The 22,601-nt window shown below is 44.7% G+C and overlaps 1 protein-coding gene across 1 annotated transcript in view; it reads right to left on the bottom strand.

The window, feature by feature from the left end:
• NCKAP1L (NCK associated protein 1 like) overlaps positions 1-19,866 on the bottom strand; it is a 273,575-nt gene extending 253,709 nt beyond the window's left edge. Inside the window, exon 1 of the mRNA XM_040340760.1 lies at positions 19,497-19,866. Within this exon, the coding sequence (XP_040196694.1) occupies positions 19,497-19,598 (102 nt within the window). The 5' untranslated portion in view covers positions 19,599-19,866. The remainder of the gene's footprint in view (positions 1-19,496) is intronic.
• Between the last annotated feature and the right edge of the window lie 2,735 nt (positions 19,867-22,601).

Genomic DNA, 22,601 nt, shown 5'->3' with positions numbered 1-22,601 from the left:
TGTTGTATTAAAGGGGTTGTAAAGGTAAAAAAAAAAAATCCCTAAATAGCTTCCTTTACCCTAGTGCAGTCCTCCTTCACTTACCTCATCCTTCCATTTTGCTTTTAAATGTCCTTATTTCTTCTGAGAAATCCTCACTTCCTGTTCTTCTGTCTGTAACTACACACAGTAATGCAAGGCTTTCTCCCCGGTGTGGAGAAAGCCTCTTGAGGGGTGAGGGGGCGAGCAGGCAAGTCAGGACACTCTCTACTTTGCAGATAGAGAAAGGAGCTGTGTGTTAGTGGGCGTCCTGACACTCCTGCTTGCCCCCTCCCCCCTCAAGAGGCTTTCTCCACACCAGGGAGAAAGCCTCGCATTACTGTGTGGAGTTACAGACAGAAGAACAGCAAGTGAGGATTTCTCAGAAGAAATAAGGACATTTAAAAGCAAAATCGAAGGATGAGGTAAGTGAAGGAGGACTGCACTAAGGTAAAGGAAGCTATTTAGGGCATTTTTTTTGTTTACCTTTACAACCCCTTTAAGCTGCATTTATGTGTAGCAGTGCTTCTGTGCATGACTGACATAGTGTCACATAGCTTTGCCTCAGTATCCGATGTGAGCTCTTGGTCGGAAATTACGACCGTGTGTATGCTCCATTGGACTTTTGCTGTCGGAATTTACACCAACAAAAGATTGCGAGCACGTTCTGTATGCAATTCCGACACGCAAAAAAACACGTATATGCTCAGAATCAGTGCCGATCCTGACCTCCCTGGGGCCCTAAGCAAAATGACATGGCACATTAAAAATGAGAAGCGGGGGCATTAAAGAAAGTTGAGAAGTGGGGGGAGGGGGTGTTCTGCTGTCGGAAATGACTCAGCCAGCGAGTTTAGAAGCGGGGTGAGGGGGCGAAAATGACTTCTCACCAGGCAGGGCCTCTAGTAATTTGGGGGGCCCTTCGCAGCTTTGCGGGGCCCTAAGCGGCTTGCATAGTGAGCCTATAGGGAGGATCGGCCCTGCTCAGACTTAAGCAGAAGAGCCGAACTGCCCATTGAACTTCATTGATCTCGTCTCGTCTTACTTCTTGTTCTTCACCACGTTCTTGACGATCGGAATTTCCGACAAGATTTGTGTGACCGTGTGCATGCAACACAAGTTTGAGCCAACATTCCCTCAGAAAAAATCCACGTTTTTTGCGTGTACGTGGCATTACAGTGCTTTAGACTGATAGATTTTACCTGGATGGATGGCTCCAGCTCCCTCTCTCACAGTTGGATGTGCCTCAAGCCTGTCAAACTACAGCCTGTCAGCTACACCCAAAGCCTGATATACATCCGATGGATGGATGGCTCCACCTCTCTCAGTTGGATGTGCCTCAAGCCTGTCACACTTCAAACCGGCATGTCTCACACCGCCACTGAATAAATTCACTCACCTTTGCCTCAGCGACATTACCACATAGCCAGAAAGAAGCAAGGGAATCCCATAGTGAAAACCACACTACAGTTAAAACCAACTTAAAATTAATGGGTACTCACAAGCAAAACAATATGAAGGGGCATATCACACCTGTGCTGATGTCAAAACTGAGCTCTGCCCTACATACATTTTGTTTGATTGCACAAAATCCAGTGGCTGTGTGAGGCATGCCATTTTGAAGTGTGACAGGCTTGAGGCACATCCGATTGAGAGAGCTGGAGCCATCCATCCATCGGATGTATATCAGGCTTTGAGTGTAGCTGTCAGTAACAGAAGGAAAAGGATAGCCACAAGATAAAAATCTCAAAGCAATGACACATAATCAGTATATCCTCAAAATGAATCTTCTCCCATGAATAAAAACAATTAAAATCGTTCATGCATTTTGTTTCTTAATTCATGTATTTCATCTGGAACAGAACTGTCTGTTCTCCTATGAAATCTGTAGCAATTGCCACAAACCCTTTAAAAGAATATTAAATATCAAAGTGTCTTTAAGTGCTATACAGATATACAATTCATAATAAACAACTGATGCGTCCCCTGTTCCTGTGCCCACAACTTTAAACAACACCACACACACTGACACACCTGACTGAGAGGGTAACGTTTACTATAGATATCTGTATATACACCCCAAATGTTCAAGGTACATGGTCACCAGGAATGATGCAGCAACTGGTTAAGTAATATCAAGAAGTATATTACAACAGGGTAAACAAAAGATGAAATATAGTGTAATGAATAAACGGTAAGAAAAATATGCTGCAACGATTATATGCTGCAGTAATAATAATTGTTATAGGACACAATCCCCCCCCCCCCAAACCTTGTACTGGGCAACTCTAACTGGGGGGAGATGATACACGATTTTGTCTGCTGGCCAGCTCGTTGGAGCCCAACTGTTATGATGGAGCATTTAAGGTGGTGTCCCTTTAAGAGTTGATGCAGCCACTTCCACTATGTATCTCACAGACAACTCTGTCCCTCTTTTATCAAGGTGTAGTGCAGGGTTGACCAACAGCCTCTTATCACTTCTGCTAACTGGCAAAGTTTACTGTGTACTCCTTGCAATGTACTGTCATGCTTAGTTGACTAAAAAAGGACAAACGCCAGAGCAATATAGCCTAATACACCTTGGGCCAGATTCAGGTAGGAGATACGACGGCATATCTCCAGATACGCCATCGTATCTCTGAGTGTGGGGCGTCGTATCTATGCGCCTGATTCTTAGAATCAGTTACGCATAGATTTGACTAAGATCCGACCGGCGTAAGTCTCTTACGCCGTCGTATCTTTGTTGCATATTTACGCTGGCCGCTAGGTGGCGCTTCCGTCGATTTACGCAAGGAATATGCAAACTAGGTAGATACGCCGATTCAGAAACGTACGTCTGCCCGGCGCATTTTTTTACGTCGTTTACGTTAGGCTTTTTCCGGCGTAAAGTTACCCCTGCTATATGAGGCGTATCCTATGTTAAGTATGGACGTCGTTCCTGTGTCGAATTTTGAAAATTTTACGTCGTTTGAGTAAGTCGTCCGTGAATAGGGCTGTGCGTAATTTACGTTCACGTCGAAAGCATTGGCTTTTTGCGGGTTAATTTGGAGCATGCGAACTGGGTTACTTTCACAGGCGGTGCATGCGCCGTTAGTCAAAAACGTCATTTACGTGGGGTCATGTTTTATTATCATAAAACATGCCCACCTCTTCACAATTTGAATTAGGCGCGCTTATGCTGGCAGATTTACGCTACGCCGCTGTAACTTAGGGCGCAGGTTCTTGGTGAATACAGAACCTGCCTCACTAAGTTACGGCGGCGTAGCGTATCTGAGATACGTTACGGCGGCGTAGCGTATCTGAGATACACTACGCCCGCAAAAAAATAAGCCAATCTACCTGAATCTACCCCTCTGTATGTAATAAATCAGAAGCCTAAAAGTCACCACATGGCTTGTATACAGTATCCTATGAGTTGAGAATAGAGGACTGCCCCTGGTGTGATTTCCTTTTGGGATAAAAGTCTTACATTAATAAATAAAAGCTTAAAGTGGAACTTCACACTTTCAATAGACAATGACTATTTTTAATCCTTATACTGCTAGCATTAGTAAATGGATAGGAAAGTATATCATATTTTCTTGTTCTAAACTTTTTTTTACATTTACTTCATGGTTTCCATGCCTAGGCAAATGATATCATACACATCCTCTCCTGTTTGCATGCCTGAGCTAAGGGCAGGTGGATCCGAGGATTTAAATGCTACATGAATCATCTGCCCTTACTCAAGATGGCCACAGCCATAAATACTAGGGGGTGTTTTTCAAAGTGATTTGTCAACAAAATGTGCTTTGAATAATAAAAATGATTTAACTAGCATTTTTGGTTTGTGGGGCTCAAATGCAGTGTAGTTTCACTTTAACATTGTAAGCACCACTGTCAGTGATAAATGGTTTGTCTAAACCCGCTAACTGCTACATTTGCACGACAACTTGTTCTATTGAAAAACAACAGATTTACTGGCTAGATGACCAGGTGAAAATGCAGACATTACATCTAAGATTGGGTAAGCTGCAATATAATACATGTTTGCTTTTGGTTTAAAGATTTTATTTTGATGAATGCATTAACTGTTTTTATACATGCCTAAAATTCAGTTTTTAAAGGGGTTGTAAAGTCAGAAGGATTTTTATATTATGCATTAAGATAAAAAGCCTTTTGTGTGCAGCAGCCCCCCTCAGATCCTCTAATACTTACCTGAGCCCTATCACTGTCCAGCAATGTCCATGAGTGTTTTGGCCTTTCAAGACTCTACCGCCTGATTGGCTGAGATATTGGCTCCTGCTGCTGTCAATCACAGTCAGCTAATCAGGAGAGAGAGGGGGCGGACAGGGCTGGTTTGCGCTGACAGGGAGAGCCTATTGGAGGCTTTTTCTGCCATAGGGAGGGTCTGTGCTGATAATAAGCACATTGATTATCAGCACAGCCCCCATCAGATGTGCCCATCAGTTGCCAATCAGTGCCCATCAGCTTCCAGTCTGTGCCCCATCAAGAACACCAGTCAGTGCCCATAACAGTGGCAATCAGTGCCCACAACAGTGACAATTAGTGCCCCATCAGTAATGCCTGTCAGTGCCCTTCATTTTTTTTTTTCCACATCAGACTCAACCAGCAAGCGGGACAGCGAGACACGGTAGCTCCGCCCTTCACGTCTCCTCTGTGGTCTTGCATCACTTGTGGTTTATCAATTTATTTACCTCTTTTTTTCTTATTTTATATAATTTTTTTTTTTTTTTTGTACGTATTCTTTTCTTTCAACTATTTACCAAGAGAAATCACTTTTAAATGAACATTTTTAATTATGACCCTCGTTACATAGAGAAAAAATCCCGCCCCTGAGTTACTACTCTTTCGTCTGTCAGTGCCCTTCAGATGCCAATCAGTAATGTCTGTCAGTAGCTTCTCATCAGTGCTGCCTATCTAGTGCAATCTACCAGTGCCCATCAGTGCCACCTATTAGTGCCACCTATTAGTGCCCATCAGTGCCACCTATCAGTGCCCATCAGTGCCACCTATCAGTGCCCTTCAGTGCCACCTATCAGTGCCCATCAGTGCTGCATATCAGTGCCGCCTATCAGTGCCCATCAATTCTACATATCAGTGTCCATCAGTGCCACCTTATCAGTGCCACCTCATCAGTGCCCAACAGTGCCGCCTCATCAGTTCCCTTCAGTGTCTGTCAGTGAAGGAGAAAACTAAATTTTGTAACAGAAACTAAGAAAAACATTTTTTTTTTATTCTGCCTTTTTTAATTTGTTTAGAAAAAAGGAAAACCCCAGTGGTGATTAAATACCACCAAAAGGAAGCTCTATTTGTGGGACGAAAATCATAAAAATTTTGTTTGGGTACATTGCAGTATGACAGTGCAATTGTCATTCAAAGTGTGACAGTGCTGAAAACTAAATTGTCCTGGGCAGGAAGGAGCGAAAGTGCCTGGTATTGAAGTGGTTAAAGTGGACCTTCAGTCAATTGTTCAACTTTCCATCTATTAAATCTCCTGCCCATTTTTTTAACGTTAGGCCCCGTACACACGACCGAGTTTCTCGGCAGAATTCAGCCAGAAACTCGGTCGGAAGCTGAATTCCGCCGAGAAACCTGGCCGTGTGTACACTTTCGGCCGAGGAAGCCGACGAGGACCTCGGCGAGGAAATAGAGAACATGTTCTCTATTTCCTCGTTGTTCTATGGGAGAACTCGGCCCGCCGAGCTCCTCGGCGGCTCCAGGACTGAACACGCCGAGGAACTCGATGTGTTTGGCACGTCGAGTTCCTCGGCCGTGTGTACGGGGCCTTAGATAGTAGAAAAAAAATCCTGCCAGTAAATACCTTATATAGCCCACTTCCGGTTTCTTGTCTGGTAAAAAGCCTTATGACATCATGCACAGCTCTCTCTCACTCTCGTGAGAGTTTGCCAGGAAGGGAGGGGGGGTGAGTCATAAGAGGGTCAATGAGAGCTGTAGAGCTGGAGGTGTGCCTCTGTGTGTCTGTGTAAATCCAGGAAGTGAACAGGCAGCAGCTTCAGCTGCCCACAGTTAAAATGGATGCAGCCAGACTTAGTGGAGGGAGATTTCTGCAGCAGATTTACAGTATATATAAAATAATATGCAAAGTAGTTGGAGGGAAGCTTCAGAAAGGCAAAGATGTTTTTATTACAAATTATGTGAGCACACTGCAGTTTCATTTTAAGTTAATAATCCTCATAGAGCTACACTCAAAATGAAAAATGCATCTGAAACAAAATCTAATAAATGCGTGAAAATTGAGCTAAGTATTTGTAGTTGTCAACAACAGTATATTGCACAATTGCAACAGTTCTGTAAATTGTACTAGTTATTTTATCAAAATGTATTAATATTCAGGTCCGATTCATGTACCTATATATTGCATACAGTAGGTATGCACTAATTTCCCAATTCTTGCCAAGACATTTTTATTCAACTATAAGTGGTATTTATTTTTTTGACTCCATATTTATTGGAATGAATTATTTAATTTTCCCCTGACTCAGATAGTTCCACTGTGTTTTCTAGTTAATGAATAGGACATGCGACAAATAATAAATAATGCCTCATGCGCTAAAGCCTTTTGTGAATTGCAAATATAATTTTTAGTTTATGTAGCGCCTGGTTACTTCCAAGTACCGGTGCTTTGTTAAATTTAGAGGGGGATCAGAGAGTTAATTGGCTCTGATCCAGTTAATTTGTTCAAATTGGGTCTCTGTCTCAGCTTGGCTGTGCTGTGGGCTTATTCTGTTGTTCCTGGGGTGCTGTTCCCACCCCAGGACGATAGGTGGCAGCAATGGAGTCGAGGTTTGGGTGCTTTTCCCCAGCAGCCTATCAGGAGGGTTTCTCCTCGCTGTGCATGCTGGGGGAGGGTATTTATGAGACAGACGCCATTGGTATGGGTCGTCTTCTTTGAGTGTGGCACCCACCTTTAGGGTGACTGCATCACGGCACCCCGGAGAAATGGCCTTCCATGCCAGGGTGCACGTGCCATGTTCCTGGTTCCAGAACCATGTTGGTCCTGAACATTTAAAGCTGTTGCGGGGCCTCAGTAATCGACTGGGTCCCCAATCCTGATAAGATCCCAAGCGTGTTCCCAGTGAGAGGAAGCTGTTAGGTGGGGAGTCCATCTGAGGAGAGCCAAGAGAGGCTGGCAATCCAATAGGGTCTCGACAATCCACTGGGGATCAAGGGAACCGATTACTGAAAGGCTGGACATTGGTCACCTGTCAGTCGGGAACCTGCAAACTACCTGAAGGAGATCCAGGCCAAAGTCTATCAAGGAGGATTACCTCCGCTACCTCAATCCTAAGGAGGGTCTGTGGCAGAGACTTTTCCTCTAAGTTCCAAGTGATACTCTGGCTGCCAGGTCAGTGAGAGAGGCCTGTCCAGGTACGCTATACCTACTCCGGCTGGAGTGGCGAAGAAGACTAATAGCCGGATTCAAAAAGACTTACGCCGCCATATATTTAAGCGTATTCTGGAAACCAGATACGCTTAAATTTGGCTAAGATACGACCGGCGTAGGAGACTCCTACGCCGTCGTATCTTATGTGCATATTTACGCTGGCCGCTAGGGGCGTGTACGTGGATTTACGCGTCGAATATGCAAATGACCTAGATACACCGATTTCACGAACTTACTTGAGCCCGATACGCTGTTTACGTAAGTCGTTTTTCCGGCGTAAAGATAAACCACCAAAAAGATGGCGCAGCCCATGCAAGGTATGGACAACGGAACAGCCTTCGTATTTTACGTCGTTTGCGTAAGCGTACGTGAATGGGGCTGGGCGTAGGTTACGTTCTTGTCGAAAGCAATGAGTATTTGCAACGTGATTCTGAGCATGCGCGCGCATGCGCCGTACCAACAGCCCTCATTTACATGGGGTCACGGTTAATTTAAATGTAGCCTGCCCATTTAAATTAACCACATGCCTACTTTGAATTAGGCGGGGTTACGCCGGGCCATTTGCGCTACGCCGACGTAACTTAGGGAGCAAGTGCTTTGTGAATACAGTACTTGCCTCACTATGTTATGTCGGCGTAGTGCAAATGGGATGCGCTACGCCGGCATAAAGATACGCCGCCATACGTGAATCTGGCTATAAGTGTTGTTGGAAGCAGGACTGTTTCCCTATTGCGACGCCTGAATCTGCTATTTCTCCTTTTTTCTTCAACTCTTCTATCACCACAAGTTTTATTGTTTTTACCCGGCTGGGTAATAAAGAGCATGGAAAAAGACACCTGTCGTGGACATTCTGTTACGGCTACATTTACTATACACCCCTAGACGGCGGAGGAGCCATGAGGTAACATGCCACCCAAAACAAACCAGCAACTCCTTCGGGGGTAGTGCTACATTTTAATTTCACAAACAATACAAAGTGGTAGCATTACTGAATGTGGTGAACTGACCCCAAAGAAGTCGTGCACCCTTGTTAAGAGACAATGTCCTTGTGTTTTTAAGAGATTGGCATGTATGGCTGAGTTATGACATTATTTGTAATAATCTTTTTCTATTATTGAAAAATATGTGTGCTGTCACTTTGACAGAAAAAGAAGTAACTGTATCTTGACGGCACAGGGCTTTTCACTTCCTCTTCCTCATAGCTATAAGAAGAATGTAACTGACAGGAAATAAGTGTGTGTTCATCACACCCACTGAAAGCTGAGAAACACAAAGCTCATATACATCTACCTAATATAATAGTGACTATACAAGAAGCAGTTGAAACTCTCTATACTGCATGGACCTAGAATCCAAGGGGCTCCACAAGGAGTAATTAAAGTTTCACGATGTTACAATAATAATATTAATAATATTATTATACAGAATTTATATAGCGCCAACAGAGACAATACAGTTACAATACAATAAAATACAGGAGGATTAAGACGGCAGTGCTCAGAAGAGCTTACAATCTTATAGAGTGGGGCAGGTCGTACAAAAAGTTGTAACTGTGGGGAATGAGCTGATAGAAGTGGTAAAAGATTATTTGGAGGCTTGATAGGCTTCCCTGAAGAGATGAGTTTTAAGGGATTGCCTGAAGGCAGCTAGAGTAGGAGATAGCCGGACAGATTGAGGTAGAGAGTTTCAGAGGATGGGAGAGGATCTGAAGAAGTCCTGGACACAATCATGGGAGGGAGCTTTAGAGTAGGTGGTCTTGAGAGGAGAGGACAGTTTGGGTGATATTTGGAGACAAGATTGGTGATGTAGCACAGGGCAGAGTTGTAAATGGCTTTGTATGTTGTGGTTAATATTTTGAATTAAATTAAATCGCTGGACGATCGGTAGCCAGCGTAGGGATTGGCAGAGAGGGTTGGCTGACACTGCCAATAATAATAATATTATTATTGTTTTATAAGATTTATACTGTATTGTGCCCACAATTTGTGTATCTCTTTAGAGAATAAAGGGAGACAGGGAGGGGCTAGTGATGCAAAAGGAATTGTGGAATCAGCTGATGGAGAAAGTAAATGCACAGTTTATTAGGTGAAGGCAGGATAGGCTTCTCTGAAGGGTTCAAACAAATGGCCACTGCCCTCACCTATAACTGGCCTTTTCAGCAAGGAATGCATGGAAGGGCAAAGCATGCAAAATAAAACCAAAGACATTCCTATCTCAACTTACCAACCAGCTTGCAACCAACCAAATTATCCTGTCTAACAGTATGCGTTAAAAAAAACAGGGCTTTATTCTGCACAGATTTGCAAATACATGCGTAAGCTACAGAGCCCCGTCAAGGCACCCCAGGTGAAAGGGTTGCAGTTTTAAAGAACTGACTAGTCAGCAGAGTAGGAGATAGCCAGATTGGGGTTAGAAGTTCCAGAATAAGAGAGAGGCGCTGCAGAAGTCATGGAGGCGAGCATAGGAGAAAGTGACAGGGGAGCTAGAGAGTGGGAGGTCTTGGGAGGAGCAGAGAGGATGGTTTTGTTGATATTTTGAGATGAGATTGGTAATGTAGTTGGGGCGGTATCAGTGTTCTATGCTTTGTGCGTGATTTGTCATTGGACAATTGGAAGACAGTAGAAGGATTGACATGAGGAGTGGTGGAAACAGAGTGGTTGGCAGGGACGTGCAGTCAGGGAAGGCAGGTGGGATAGAGCCTCACCTGCCATGAACATTAGGAAAAAGAAATAGAGTTTCGAGGGTCGTAGCTCGGAGACTTGTATAATGTGAAAGATGATGTTACGCCCAGTAAATTGATACCCAACATATCCCACAGTTTAAAAGCATGCACACTCATGGAATGGCGTCTAACTTCAGTACTTAAAAATCTTGCTTTAAAACATTTTACAGGTTACATGTTTAGAGTTACAGAGGAGGTCTAATGCTAGAATTATTGCTCTCGCTCTAACGATCGCAGCCTATGTAACCTGTGTGTATCTGGCTCTGATACTAGCCAGCAGTGGCGGTGCGTCCATAGAGAGCGCTGGAGCGCCGCCCTCTCTCGTTTCCGCACTGATTCCCACTGATACAATACATAGATTCATGCATTGCATGAATCTATGTATTGCCGCTGCCGCCGTCTATTCAGATGGTCAGCCCCCTGGTGAGCGCCAGCCATCTGAATAACGGCTGCTGGTTGGCTGTGGAAGTACCTATCAGAGCCAGCGGCTCTGATAGGCTTTCTGAGTACAGCCCTCAGGTTGTAATCGGCTTTCAAATACTTATCCAAGGGACGCACGGGGGGTACGTTCCTTGGATAAGACTGACAGGCGTCTCAGTCAATCAGCGTCATCAAGGGCGGGAGAAGACATCGAGGGACCATGGAAGGAGGATGGCCGACCCAGAAAGGTAAGTGCTGTGCCGGGCGGGGGGGGCAGCATTTTACAGGGCACAGTGGCGATAATTACTGGGGAACAGTGACGATAATTACTGGAGCACAGTGGTGATAATTGGCACAGTGGTGACAAAGCTGCGTTTGATGGCATGGCACAGTGGCTGCATTTGATGGCATGGCATAGTGGCTGCGTTTGATGGCATGGCACAGTGGTGACAATTGATGGCACAGTGGCTGTGTTTGATGGCATGGCACAGTGGCTGGGTTTGATGGCATGGCACAGTGGTGACAATTGATGGCACAGTGGCTGCGTTTGATGGCATGGCACAGTGGCTGCAATTGATGGCATGGCACAGTGGCTGCGTTTGATGGCATGGCACAGTGGTTGCGTTTGATGGCATGGCACAGTGGCTGTGTTTGATGGGCCCAGTGGCTGCATTTGATGGGCACAGTGGCTGCATTTGATGGGCACAGTGGCTGCATTTGATGGGCACAGTGAGGCTGCAATTGTTTGTTTGTCTTGTTTGTTTTTTCATTTGTTTGCGCCCCCTCCAAAAAATTTGAGCACCAGCCGCCACTGTTAGCCAGTGCCTCCCTAGTCACTTACCTCACTGCACGTCCCTGGTGGTTGGTAAGGTGAATCCAGTAGGAGCATTCATAATAGACATAAAGTAAATATAGCACCCTCCTAAATAGGTTTTTAGAAAAGTTAGGTAAATGTAGTTCTTTTTGGCTCCCCTGTAATCATTGGAGCAGTTTGTGCTTTCCCTGGGCTGTTCTAGGCTTTACTGACTGCAGGTTTGATTGGTTCCATGATTCCTGGCTTTTTGGAAGATTCTAGATGCAGTGAGTTGGGAAAGGCAAATCAGCAGCCTGAATATTTATGTTGTCTGAGCCAATCCCTGGAGGGCCCAGCTGAAGATTTACTTTGAAGTCCCAGCTATGCTAAAGCTGGGGGGCTGTTTTGCTGAGAATTTATGGAACTAACTAAGGGATTTCACTGAGGATCTGGTCTAGAGAATTCATTGGAGAAATGTCTGGCTGATATTGGAAGGAGGCATCCAAGTATACAGGGACATTGTGAATACAGACCTGAGTGAAGGATCCTAGTGACTGTTTGCTGTTTCTGTCCTTAACTTGCCAAAATTGGGGCAGTTCTTATGGGGTCTCAATGTTACTTATTTCCTTGGTGGCTACTAGAGGGACTGAGGTGAGAGGTCTTGACAAAGAGTGTCCTCTTATTGCTGTCCAGTGTTGTTGGAGTATCCCACAGCTCCCTACACCCTATCCAGGTTCAGGTTTACAATAAACCATAAAAAAACACCCCTAGCCTGTTCATTGAGCCAGAAAAAGTGACTGTTGCTGGCTGCCACTACACCAACTTGGGGAAGGAACCTGGGACAAATCAGTGGGCCCTTTCGAAGGTGACCGCTACATAATGGTTTGCACATCTAGAGAGTGCCATTTTTGCCCACTCTTCTTTGCAAAACAGCAATTTTCAAGTCTTGCCACAGATTCGCAATTGGATTTAGGTCTGGACTTTGACTTGACCATTCTAACACATGAATATGCTTTGATCTAAACCATTCCATTGTATCTCTGGCTGTCTTAAGTCTTTTGCAGACTCTAACAGGTTTTCTTCTAAGATTGCCCTTTATTTGGCTCCATCCAGATTCCCATCACCTCTGACCAGCTTCCCTGTCCCTGCTGAAGAAAAGAATCCCCATTAACATGATACTGCCACCACCATGTTTCACAGTGGGGATGGTGTGTTCATGGTGATGTGCACTGTTAGTTTTCCATCACACATAGCATTTTGCTTTTAGGTCAAAAAGTTCAATTTTGGTCTCATCTGACCAGAGCACCTTCCTCTGCATGTTTTCTGTGTCCCCCACATGGCTTCTCACAAACTGAAAACAGGACTTCTTATGGCTTTCTTACAACAATGGCTTTATTCTTGCCACTCTTCCATAACGGCCAGATTTGTGGAGTGCACGACTAATAGTTGCCCTGGGGACAGAATATTTTACCTGAGCTGTGGATCTTTGCAGCTCCTCCAAAGTCACCATGGAAATCTTGGCTGCTTCTCTGATTAATGCTCTCCTTGCTCGGGCTATCAGTTTAGGTGGACGGCCATGTCTTGGTATGTTTGCAGTTGTGCCATACTAATTTCATTTTTGGATACTGGATTAAACAGTGCTCAATGAGATGTTCAGAGCTTGGGATATATTTTTAAAATCTAACTCTGCTTTAAACTTCTCCACAACTTTATCCCTGACCTGTCTGGTGTGTTCCTTGGCCTTCATGATACTAAGGTCACTAAGATCACTAAGGTTCTCTAACAAACCTCTGAGGGTTTCATAGAACAGCTGTATTTATACTGATATCAAATTACACACAGGTGGACTCTATTTATTAATTAGGTGATGTTTGAAGGCAATTGGTTTCACTAGATTTTAGCTAGGGGTATCAGAGTAAGGGTTGCTTAATACAAATGCACGCCACACTTTTCCGATATTTATTTGTAAAAAAAAAAAATGGAAAACCATTTATCATTTTCCTTTTACTTCACACTTATGTGCCACTTTGTGTTGGTCTATCACATAAAATTCCAATAAAATACATTTACGTTTTCGGTTGTAACATGACAAAATGTGGAAAATGTCAAGGGGTATGAATACTTTTTCAAGGCACTGTAGGTAGGTGCTTTGGTTCAGATCATGTGACTATAATAACCATCCTATCGGTGTGACAATCACTAAAAGTCCTGCTCATGTCATGAAAAACATCAGATTGGACAGTGTGTGAATTCTGGGTGAAAGTTGTGCAAACCTTATGTGAAAACATTTAAAAATATACTACACAGTGTTTAATATATAAATAAATATAAATAAATAAAAATAGACTCCATAGTTATAGTCCTGATAAACTATGGAGAAGAAAAATCAAAAATTTTGCGAAAAAGAACCTTGTTCCAAGAGCAATAATTAGGCCTGCATAGCCTCATTTTAAAATGCTCAAAGTACAGCTTTACTTTAATGATCCCCCTCCCTAACAGCACGTTAACTCTTCTTTTTCCCCCCACATCACTCTGTTTACTCATCAGGTGCATAAAAAGTACTGAATACTTCTGGGTATAGGTCTGAGGCGTAACTTGAAGCTTGTGGGCCCCAATGCAAAAGTTGACCTCCACTAGCACTTCTCCTCACTTCTACTGCACACCATGATACCCCCACCATAGGGGGAGCTTGAGGGGTCACAGGGGTCGCAATTAGGGTTGCCACCTCATCCCTTTAAAAAGGAACACATCTGAATTACACAGGTTCTGTGGCTGATTAAGGTGGTAATTAAACTCACTTGGTGCCTTATCTGCATTAAATTAGCCTCAGAATCTGTGTAATTCAGATGTGTTCCTTTTTAAAGGGATGAGGTGGCAACCCTAGTCGCAATGGTGACCCAATCCATGCCCCAGGGGGCCCGTGAGGCCTCCCTGTCACATTAGGTGTTACACTGTGTCGCTGGGGGAAAGCGAACTCAGGCCTGACCCAGGCCTCCTGAGTTTTTCTGGTTTCACCTACACAGGATGATGAAGCAAGCCCTTTACCCCTAGCGGTGCTCTCTCTGCTCAGCTCTTTACCCAATACAGTACCATACCTCCCAACTTTCTGAGATGGGAATGAGGGACACCTATCAGCAAAAGTATGCAGGCATAGGACACACCCCTTGCCACGCCCCCTTAAAGGAGAAATGTACACAAAAATAAGATTGGTTAAACCCACAAGTGCTTTTTTTACCACTACTATTTCTTTATATTGGCTTTTGTAATTTACAAATGCAGCAATTTAGAAATCAGATGAAAGTTTAGTGCTGGGAAACACTTTTTGATAGATAAAAAGTGCATTTTATATACATTCATCTAGATCAGACCAAAATGAGGGACAAATGAGGAGAATGAGGGACAGAGGGACATTGCTCGAAATCAGGGACAGTCCCTCGAAATCAGGCACAGTTGGGAGGTATGCAGTACAGCCCCTCTTTAACTGGCCTGCTCAGTCGTGAGCATGCACACAAGTTGGGGGCAAGCAGGCCACACTCTGAGCTGCCAAGTGAAAGCAGTGGGCTTGTGTGTGAATCTGGAAGTCAGAGGGCCCAGGCTGGGCCCTCTGAGTTCACTTTTTTACATACAAGCCCACTGCTTTTCACCCAGGCCCTCAGAATGTATTGAATTGCCCATGCAGGATGACGTGGCAAGTGCTTTTCCCTAGCAACACAGTGTACAACCTAATGTGACAGGGAGGCTGCACAGAACCCTGGAGCATGGGCAGAGTTGCCATTGCGATCCGTCTATGGTATGGGTATTGGGAAACGGAGGTGTATAAAAGCAAACTTGTTGCTTTGCCCTGCATACTTCTGCTAGCACCACAAACAGGGGATTGTTATCTATTTAATAATAAAAAAATAGGATAGCCTATTGCCATGTTAGGTCTGTGGTTGAGTTCAAGTAAAACATCCACTGGTCCTATTTGTTGCTTTCATTAAAAAGTGCACAGGCATGTGTGGGCAAAGCACAGTTTATTTAAAGAAAGCTATTCTAGTAAAGGCAAAAAAATCCTTCGATGATCCACTAGAAACAAAAAGGGTTCCTATAGCCCACTTATGATCAGCAGCAGGCTTTCTGCCCTATGCCGCGTACACACGATCGGTCAATCCGATGAGAATGGTCTGATGGTCCTATATGGTTACTGTTTAGTAAAATGATAATTTGAAGCCTACCCAGGCACACTGTTGAACACAAAGTATGACTAAGAAACTGTTGTATTGTTATGACTCTTATTTGTGCTTTATTGTGTATCTTTGAAAAATACAATAAAAAACATTTGAAAAGAGAATGGTCTGATGGGCCGTTTTCACCAGACCAAACCGATCGTGTGTGGGCCCCATCGGTTAAAAAATGTGAAACTTGTTTTAAAATTAACCGATGGATACCTAACCGATAGAAAAAAAAAAATGATCGTCTGTAGGCACGTTTGCAGGTTAAAAATCCACACATGCTCAGAATTAAGTCGATGCATGCTTGGAAGCATTGAACTTCGTTTTTTTCAGCACGTCGTTGTGTTTTACATCACCGCATTCTGACACAATCGTTTTTTTAACTGATGGTGTGTAGGCACGACTGACCATCAGTCAGCTTCATCGGTTAACTGATGGAAAAATCCATCAGACCGTTCTCATCGGATTGTCCGATCGTGTGTACAGGGCATTTAGGTTAGCCATATACGTGGCACGAATAGGAAAAATCAACTTAAGGCCCATACACACGGTCTGACTTTTTGACAACAAACCTCAAAATGAGCAGGTTTGCAAAAAAATCCGGCCGTGTGTATGCTCCATCGGACAAACTTTTTCGGACAAAAGTTCACTCTGCAAACGGACAAACTTTTAGGCAACAAAAGTCCTACGGTGCAAAATCTTATCGTGTGTACAGAAGTCAATCGGACTTTAGTCCAAAGTACAAGCACGCATGCTCAGAACCAATGATAAGATCAACCAACAATAGCAGAAGTTGACCAAAGGGTGGTGGTAAAGAGCAGAAAAGAGCTGAAAAAACACAAGATTTTGGGAAAGTTTGCTGAAAAAGTCCTGCCGTGTGTATGCATACCAAGTTTACGGCCAACGCTCTTCAAACAAAAATCCACGGAAATGTTTGTTTGAAGTCCGACCGTGTGTATGAGGCTTAATCCCTCCCTCTTTGTCCACCTGGTTTGTGGATGAAGGGGAGGAATTTATTGATGTCAGAAAATACGAATAAATATGGACATATTAATTTCTATATAACACCATATATAGCTGTTACATCATTTTCACTTGAGGAGTCTGAAGAGAATCAAATAAAAGTCATCCCTGTATTGCTATGAACCCACAGTAGTAAACTGCAACAGTGATGCTGATTAGTAAACATGGGTAGTGGACACTATGGGGCAGATCCACAAAAGGATTACGCCGGTGTAGTGTCACCGTTTGCTCCCTATCGCAGAATGCAGCCTAAGTCACGTGGCGTCGAACTGCGCATTCGCAATGCGTTCCAACGCCAAATGCGATGCGTTCCAGGGGATTCACGACACTACCGTTCAGTGAACCCATCACAATTTGTGACGGAAGTGATGAGGAAGCATACACAGAGCGGGGGGGGGGGGGGGGCCGGAGAGAAAGACATACAGATGTAATGAGAACCATACAAAAAGCGCGGGGGGGGGGGGGGCGGGAAAAAAAGAGACATGCAGATATGAGAACAATACACGGAGCGGGGGGAGAGATAAAGAGACATGCAGATACAGTATGGTTCTCATTACATCTGTATGTCTCTTTCTCTCCCGCCCCTCCGCCGCTCTGTGTATGGTTCCTCGTCACTTCCGTGACAAATTGTGATGGTTCACTGAAGGGTAGTGTCGTAAATCCCCTGGAACGCATCGCATTTGCCGTTGGAATGCATTGCGCATGCGCAGTTGGCCGCCACGTGACTTCCGCAGGATTCTGCGATAGGGAGCAGAATATGACACTGCACCGGCGTATCTACTGTCCCCCCGTGTAATTTTAAATTTCCCGCGTCGTATCTTTGTTTTGTATCCACAAAACAAGATACGCCGGCATCTGGGATCGATCCGACAGGCATACGTCTTAGTACGCCGTCAGATCTAAGCTGCAATTTTTCGGCGGCCGCTAGGTGGCGTTCCCGTCGAAATCTGCGTTGAGTATGCAAATTAGCTAGTTACGGCGATCCACGAACGTACGTCGGCCCGGCGCATTTTTTTACATTGTTTTCGTTCGGCTTTTTCCGGCGTATAGTTAAAGGTGCTATATGGTGGCGTACTCAATGTTAAGTATGGCCGTCGTTCCCGCGTACAATTTTGAATTTTTTACGTCGTTTGCGTAAGTCGTTCACGAATAGGAATTTGCGTAGAATGACGTCACTGTCGTAAGCATTGGCTTCTTCCGGTTAAATTTCGAGCATGCGCACTGGGATACCCCCAGGGACGGCGCTTGCGCAGTTAAAAAAAAACATTGTTTACGTCGGGTCACAACGTATTTACATAAAACATGCCCCCATTACATCCATTTGAATTCCGCGCCCTTACGCCGCAAGAGATACACTATGCCGCCGTAACTTACGGCGCAAATTCGTTGAGGATTCAAAACAAAAAAAAGTAAGTTACAGCGGCGTAGTGTATCTTAGATACGCTACGCCCGGCGCACTAATGCGCCATTGTACGTGGATCTACCCCAAAATGTTTTGGAGGTATCTGGATGTTAATGACATTGGCCCAGATTCAGGTATGATTTGCCCCTTTTTTACGGAGGCACAGGGCAGCGTTTTTGCCCTGCGCCCCCGCAAATTATCTGCGCTGCGCGCGATTCACGGAGCAGTAGCTCCGTAAATTGCGTGTGCACTCTTTAAAATTGCCCTGCGTAAGGGCGCCTAATGTAAAAGATCCTGTAGGGGGCGGGAATCATTTAAATTAGGCGCGCTCCCACGCCGAGCGTAGAGCGCATGCTCCGTCGGAAAACTTTCCCGACGTGCATTGCGGCAAATGACGTCACAAGGACGTCATTTGCTTCCAAGTGAACGTGAATGGCGTCCAGCGCCATTCACGAATCACTTACGCAAACGACGTGAAATTCAAATTTCACGACGCGGGAACGGCGGGTATACTTTAGCATTGGCTGCCCCTACTATTAGAAGGGGCAGCCTTACGCTAAAGACGCCGTACGGAAACTCCGTAACTTGCGTACGCAGGGCCCGCGCAACATTGTGAATCGGTGTTAGTATGCAATTTGCATACTATACACTGAGCACAATGGGAGCGCCCCCTAGCGGTCATCGCAAAAATGCAGCCTAAAATCTGCGTGGCATAAGAGCCTTATGCCACGCAGATTTTAGGCTGCAGTCTGCGTTACGATGTTCCTGAATCAGGAGCATTCGTAACGCCGGAGCAAGTAAGCAATTGCGCTATGTAACCTATGGTTACGCAGGCGCAATTGCTTCTTGAATCTGGGCCATTAATTATAAGTTTATGCACAGTAAACTTATGTGAAAGCACACATTTACTACAACCACCCATAGTTAGTAGCTTTGCGGGTCCCAGTTGGCCTATACTCTCAAAATGTAAAGCCACCTCCCCATAAATATCCATAAAAGTCAAAAAGGAGAAGAGGAATCGAAATAGCTGATTCCTGTTTTAAAAGGGTGTTGGCTAATTTTTAGCCAGTATCTTATTTGCTTAGTAGGTGTTTACAAAAAGATTGCTTATGGAGTTTGAATCGCTCATAGACATTTTTTCATCTCTACTTAACAGATGCAGTAAAAAAAAAAAAAAAAATACATTGGTTTGGATTCATAGCTATTGTAAGAAGCTGACTTTCCTTAAATGTAGATGAAAGTAAAGAATTTGCCAGCATGATCAGATGGGCGCCGGACGCACTAAATCCTTTTGGACACAGAGGTCCTTGGTAATAGTCAAGCATTGGTGAGTATTCAGACACTTTTGAAGGGGGTTACTTACTGAGCATCACCAAGTAACCCTCTTCAAACATGTCTGAACATAACCAAACAGCCTACCACACCCATGCATATCAAAATGCTACAAGTCAAGAATAACAATGATAATGTAAAGCAGAAAATACTTTAGCTAAGGCTCTTACCTTTTTGATGTTATAGATTCGGATCAAAACTCCTTTCCCCCTGTCGTTTAGTATCATGAGCTTTTCAGCCAGTTTGTGTTGATATGTAGAACCCAAAGCCATCTTGTCTACCAAAAAAGTTATCTTATCCTCTGCTCTGTAGATGATCTTATTCTCTCTTCTGAAAACGTTATATAATAAAATCCAGCAACCCCCCTAGACTCCACATGCAACGGCGACGAGGACAAACTCTCCTAAGGCCCATGAGTGTCTGGCTGGTCCCCAGAACGTAAGATTTTGAGGCAACTTCTGCTTTCTATCAGAGACGCTTAACTAGTCATCTAGACATTAGCTTTCAATGTCTCAGACACCCACTAACACAGAAACTTACAGAGTGACACAAAACGCAGAAGCTGACAGAGTGCCTCATACCACTTCCTCTTTGCATCTGTCCGTGGTGTCAGTTTTAGCTTTTTTTTTTTTTAAGTTTATAATATCAACTATGTTACTGTGCTTTTATCCTCCATATCATTTTGGGACAAAAAAGTATCCTATAAAATGTAGCAAATGTATCAAATCTATACCATGGGCCAGATTCTCGTACTTTTGCGGCGGGCGTAGCGTAAGCCATTTACACTACGCCGCCGCAACTTACTGGAGCAAGTGCCGTATTCCTCAAGCACTTGCTCCGTAGTTTGCGGCGGCGTAGTGTAAAAGGCCCGGCGTATCCCCGCGTAATTCAAAGGGGGCGGCTTGTATTTAAATTAAGCGCGCCCCCCTGCCGATCGAACTGCGCATGCGCTGGGCTTAAAATAGCCCAGTGCGCATGCTCCAGTTCTCGACGGAAAACGTCAATGACGCCGATGTGTGCGTCATTGACGTAAAGTCGTATTCAAGAACGACTTAGGAAAACGACGTACCCGACGGGAAAAGACGACGCGGACCCGACGCCATACTTAACATGGCATACGGCGGACTGGCGTAAGGTTACCCCTCATATAGCAGGGGTAACCTTACGCTTACGCAAACGACGTAAGCGACGGCTACACGACGCAAATTCATTCGGGAATCGGCGTATCAGGCTCATTTGCATAAACAAATGAGACCTGAATGTAAACGCCACCTAGTGGCCGGCGGCGAATTACATTTAAGATCCGACAGTGTAAGTGACTTACACCTGTCGGATCTTGGCCGTATCTATGCGAAAATGATTCTAGGAATCACTCGCATAGATACCCGGGCCAAAAAACAGAGATACAACGGTGTTTCCTGAGATACACCGTCGTAACTCTGCTGAGAATGTGGCCCATTGTATCATTCTGGGTCACCAAGAAGAAAGTACAGATTTTATAAAGTGGTTGTAAAGGCAGAAGGTTTTTTTATCGTATGCCGCATACACACGATCAGTTTTCACATCGGGAAAACTGTCATGTTTTCTCTTGGACGAGAAAAACCGGCCGTGTGTAGGCTCTCCAGCAGTTTTCCCGACGAGAAAACCGTGAGAATCACACCAAGAAAATTTAGAACATGTTTTAATTTTTCTCCTCGCGAATCGCAGCGTTTTTTTTTCTCGGCAGCTTTCCCATAGGGAAACACTGAGGTGGAGCCTACACACGGATGGTTTTCTTGACTTAGGCCTCGTACACACGACCGGATCTATCCGCTGGGATTGATCCGCAGATGAGTTCCAGCAGACAAATCCGGTCGTGTGTACGGCCTAGCGGACATTTTTCGGCGGAGATTTCTCCAGCCGACGGATTTCCAGCGGATAAAAATTTCTTAGCATGCTAAGAAATCTATCCGCTTGAATCCAGTCCAGCGGACTGATCCGGTCGTCTGTACAGACTCACCGGATCAGTCCGTCCGCTCCCCTCCCTCGCATGCGTCGTATTGATTCGACGCATGCGTGGAAGTATTTACCTTCCAGCGTCGCGCACGTCGCCGCGTCATCGTCGCGGCCACGGCGCGACACGTTACTGCGGATGTATTCCGCGCGGATTTCGATCTGATGGTGTGTACAGCCATCAGATCCAAATCCGGCAGAGGAATTATCCGCTGGAAACGGTCCGGCGGACCGTTTCCAGCGGATATCCTCTCGTGTGTACGGGGCCTAAGAGAAAATATGGCTGTGTGTACACGGGGAAAAGGGACCAAGCCGGTCCTCAGTTTTCCCGTCAGGTTTCTCGGCTGTGTTTTCACCGCCGAGAAACCCGATCGTGTGTACGCGGCATTAACCTCTTGCCGACCGCCCCACGTAAATGTATTGCGGGGCGCTGGCTCCTCTGCGTGAAATCACGTACAGGTATGTGATTTTGCACCGGGACTCGCCGATAGTTCCAATGCAAACAAAGGCAAATCGCCATTCTGTTAGTAGGAAAGACAGAGATCCTGAGTTTCTGCCAAGCAGGAACACAAATCTCTGTCTTCCCACAGTTAAAACACCCCCCCCCCCACAGTTACAAAGCATTCCCTAGGAACACATTTATCCCTTTGATGACCCCTGATGCTAACCCCTTCTCTGCCAGTGTCATTAGTATCAGTGTCACATAGTGTACGATGTGTACACTGCAATGTCGCAGTCTCGTTATAAGTCGTTGGTCACCACCATTACTAGTAAAACAAAAAAAAATACATAAAAAATATATAGTTTGTAGATGCTATAACTTTTGCGCAAACCAATCAATATACGCTTATTGGGATTTTTTGCCAAAAATATGTAGCAGAATACATATTGAATACATATTGGCCTAAATTGATGAAGAAATGTTTTACATTTTATTTATTGGATGTGTTTAAAGCGCACAAAATAAAAACCGCAGAGGTGATCACCAAAAGAGAGCTCTATTTGTATTAAAATAACTGCCGTTTTGCAAAAAAATGGCCTGGTCATAAAGGGGGTAAACCTTTCGAAGCTGAAGTGGTTAATACATTCTATGCATTAGGATAAAAAACCCTTTGTGTGCAGCAGCCTCCCCCTCAGCCCCTAATACTTACCTGAATCCCATCTAGATCCAGCAATGTGGACTCAGCTGTCCAGGACTCTCCCTTCTCATTGGCTCCTGCTGCTGTGAAATAAAGTCAGCGAGCCAATGAGGTAAGAAAAGGGAGCAGAGGCGGGGGCCGGGG

This window comes from Rana temporaria, chromosome 2 (assembly GCF_905171775.1).
Source record: "Rana temporaria chromosome 2, aRanTem1.1, whole genome shotgun sequence".
Taxonomy (NCBI): domain Eukaryota; kingdom Metazoa; phylum Chordata; class Amphibia; order Anura; family Ranidae; genus Rana; species Rana temporaria.
Note: the sequence above shows the minus strand (reverse complement) of the source record. Positions and strands in the feature narration are given on the sequence as shown.